Source organism: Lynx rufus, unplaced genomic scaffold (genome assembly GCF_022079265.1).
Source record: "Lynx rufus isolate CCGP_SWC_20201006 ecotype Redwood Valley unplaced genomic scaffold, mLynRuf1.p SCAF_18, whole genome shotgun sequence".
Classification (NCBI taxonomy): Eukaryota; Metazoa; Chordata; class Mammalia; order Carnivora; family Felidae; genus Lynx; species Lynx rufus.
The window spans coordinates 18,057,447-18,061,083 of NW_025814832.1; the positions used below are offsets into that span (position 1 = coordinate 18,057,447).

At 41.4% G+C, this 3,637-nt stretch overlaps 1 protein-coding gene across 1 annotated transcript; it reads left to right on the forward strand.

The window, feature by feature from the left end:
- The first annotated feature begins 391 nt into the window (after positions 1 to 391).
- Positions 392 to 796, forward strand: TMEM100 (transmembrane protein 100). Its single transcript, XM_047080469.1, has one exon. It carries the CDS (start codon positions 392 to 394, stop codon positions 794 to 796), a length of 405 nt encoding a protein of 134 aa, XP_046936425.1.
- The last annotated feature ends 2,841 nt before the right edge of the window (positions 797 to 3,637 follow it).

Sequence of the window (3,637 nt, forward strand, 5' to 3'; positions counted from 1 at the left end):
TTTGGATTAGGATTGAGGCTTTTCCGTGTGTTTAGAGAAATGAGAAGCAATAGACAAAGCGGAAAGGCTTGTAAAACGTTTGGAGACCGTCAGGGTATATTAAACACTGTAAAGTGCTTCCTGCTTTTTATATCTTCCCTTTCTTTATGGCTATCTGCTTTACCTTGCATTTTGCAAAGAGAATGCAAACAATTAGGAAAAAGAATATGAAAGTTGATTTTCACATGCATCTGTGCCTCCTGGGAAAGAACCCAGAGCTGCCTCCCTAGCTCCTGACTTCTATTTGCAGGGCTCACTTTGATGCATTTCTCTGTCTCCTCCACAGCTTCCACCCTGGAGAGACCCCCCAGGTCTAGTCTGTGAACCCAGCTAGGAAACGCCGCTAGTAAAAATGACTGAAGAGCCCATAAAGGAGATCCTGGGAACCCCAAAGTCTTCCAAGCCAGTGACAATGGAGAAGAGCCCCAACAGGGAAGTGGTGGTCACCACGGTCCCCTTGGTCAGTGAGATTCAGTTGACGGCTGCTACAGGGGGTGCTGAGCTCTCCTGTTACCGCTGCATCATCCCGTTTGCCGTGGTGGTCCTCATCGCTGGCATAGTGGTCACGGCTGTGGCTTACAGCTTCAATTCCCATGGCTCCATCATCTCTATCTTGGGTCTGGTCCTTCTGTCGTCTGGACTTTTTTTGTTAGCCTCCAGTGCCTTATGCTGGAAGGTGAGGCAGAGGAGCAAGAAAGCCAAGAGACGGGAGAGTCAGACGGCTCTTGTGGCAAATCAGAGAAGCTTATTTGCTTAGGACCAAATGGGACCAAATGGGATACGTGGCCTGAAAGCCTTCCTTTCACTGTGTCATCCAATTCACCCAGAACTAGTGTGGGAGAGAATGAACAGAGCGTTGGAGCAGACCAGAGGAATGGGGGTGAATTGAGGCTGGGAGGGTAGAGGGGGTTCTGTTTTGTGAGGAACCTGCTTGTGTTTTCATTAATGACAAACTTAACTCTAAGGGCTATTTCTAAGACTGAAAACTCAGCTTTTTTCTCTACATTAAACATTTGAGGGTCATGGGAGGTGCACGGCATTAGACAACACTCATTTCACCTTGGAAAGGAGCCAAGGAAAGATGAGAAAATAATCAGACAGTTCTGGCACACCAGCGACCTGCCTCAAACACACACACACACACACACACACACACTTTTGAGGAGTTGTATCATAAAAATGTACTGCCGAGAGTCTAAATCCCCTCAGACTTTGCATACTTCTATGAAATTCTGTGATAATTTTTTTAAATAAGTACTCTGGCATCTATTTTTTTTGCTTTTAATAACGCATCACTGGTGGTACTTTTTCTTGAAGAATAAACTAATATTTTTTATGTTTTAACATTGGACAGTTTTAGATGATTAATGATGTGTCAGAAATTAAACAAAAAGGTAGAAGGTGTAGCTACTAGATGACATGGGGGGTTAAATTAATATTAAAATAATCCAACCTAGCACTTTTGATGATTTTTATATAAAGTTTAATGTACATTTCATTCAAAATAATAAATACTTATTGCTGCTGAAACTTCTTAAATGGTTGTTTCTATTGTATTTTTATTTTTATTTATTTTATTGTAGTTATCTGATTTTAAGTTGTCCATCTTCCCCTCCTTGTTCGCAATGTCTTAATCGTAGTTCTCTCAAATGAGCGTGTTGCCACTCCCTAATTTATCTAGAAGATTTTTATTGTATCATTTTTTTCATGACTTCTGAAGAAAAATATTAATGATGTTCATTATATTCTAAGCCATTAACAACTAGGAAATCGATGCCTGGGGTCAGGAATTTTATAACGTGTTATTAAATGTGCGCTACCTACTTATTCAATTAGCTGTTAAATATTTGCTTCATGTATTTTCAAGCACCAACCATACGCCAGGCATTGTGTAGATTCTCAGGCTGCTTAACTGAGTGAGTTCTAATATAACCAAATAAGATCACTGCTTGACTTTTGTGAATATTGAGCTATTCTATACCCAGCTAGGACTCTACTTCAGAACTTTAGCCAGAAATATCCTTGGTCCATGTAGTTTAAACCACATGAAACTAGTATGGGAAGATAGTGAGGCATGAAGCCTTTCTTAACCCTGGGAAATACAAAGAAAAACAAAACAAACCTTGTGTAGCACTTTCAAGAGAGGCATTCTCCCAAGGAATTTAATTAAATATGGCAGGAGCCTTCTGGCACTGACTGCTCTCTGGTGCTCAAGTGGTTTTGTTCAGAGGAGAAGCCTTGATGGCCTAGTTTCTCATGGCTTTGAAGGGCAGCTGGTACAAGTTTGGAGTTGTTGATTATAGTAGAGTACAGCACAATTATCTTAAATTCACGCACATCAACACTCCTCTGGGCCAAATGCAAGTATATAGCATCGTGTTGATTTCAGTGAGAGGGAGGGAGCCTGTGCTTTGACATGCCTCTTTCCTGCTCAAAGATATTCAAAGGCTCCCTGTTGCTTGATGAAGAAATTTCTCAGGCAAGTGTTCAAGGTTCTCCACTATCCGATCCAAACAGATGTATCCAGCTTTCACTTCACTCCAACCCAAAAACTCATGAGTTAGCCAGACCAGACTATTCACCATTCTGAATCAGACTTTGGTTTCCTGCCTCCATGTATGTTCACCTTCTGTTTTCCTTCCTCCATAATGTCATCCTTTCCCTCTCTGTCTCAACGTATCCAAATCCTGCTTCTCATTAGAGCCCCAGCCTAAATGCAACCCCTTCCTAAAAAGCTTTCCCTTTTACCTCAAAGTAACTGTTCATTCTATAGTCTTTACTTATTTATTCTCTGATCGCAACTTTCATTTTCTACCATGTTGGTGGCATAAATGTTTTACTCTCTTCCAAATCTCCTTAGAAGGGCATGGTGTCTTTTTTTTTTTTTTTTTTTTTTTACCCCTCATGTGATGCCTAATACAATGTCTTGCACAGGGTAGGTACTCAATAAATGTTTACTGAATGAACTAAAGAATGAAAAATCAGAAAGTGAGTGGTTTATCTTGAATCAAAGTCCATTTGTTTTAATCTCTTAAAAGAAAATATTTTAGGGGCGCCTGGGTGGGTCAGTCGGTTAAGCGGCCAACTTCGGCTCAGGTCATGATCTCGCGGTCCCTGAGTTTGAGCCCTGCGTCGGGCTCTGTGCTGACAGTTCAGAGCCTGGAGCCTGTTTCAGATTCTGTGTCTCCCTCTCTCTGACCCTCCCCTGTTCATGCTCTGTCTCTCCCTGTCTCAAAAATAAATAAAACGTTAAAAAAATAAAAAAAAGAAATATTTTAGTTCTCAACTCCCCCCAAATAGGTCATCCTACTCCGCCCTGCCTCTACTGTAAGCAACATATGTAGGTGAGTATTTACTACCCATGTACTTCTCCAGCCACACCTGCCCTTGAGAATGCTTGAAAAGTAAACTCAAGAACGATTTCAGGCCACCAGGGGGCCTCATGCTGCTACCTGAGTCCCAAAGGAAATGTGGAATGATAAATTTAAAAACAGAAATGGAATCATATCTGGACATAGCAATATCTCTCCTAAATATGAGGAGCTGGAGAAGATTCTCCACTGAGCTCACTACTACTCTCCTCCCTAAGCCACTTCAC

Bases quoted from the DNA above. Each gene is read 5' to 3' on its own strand.
- TMEM100 (XM_047080469.1), top strand. From the start codon at position 392: ATGACTGAAGAGCCCATAAAGGAGATCCTGGGAACCCCAAAGTCTTCC.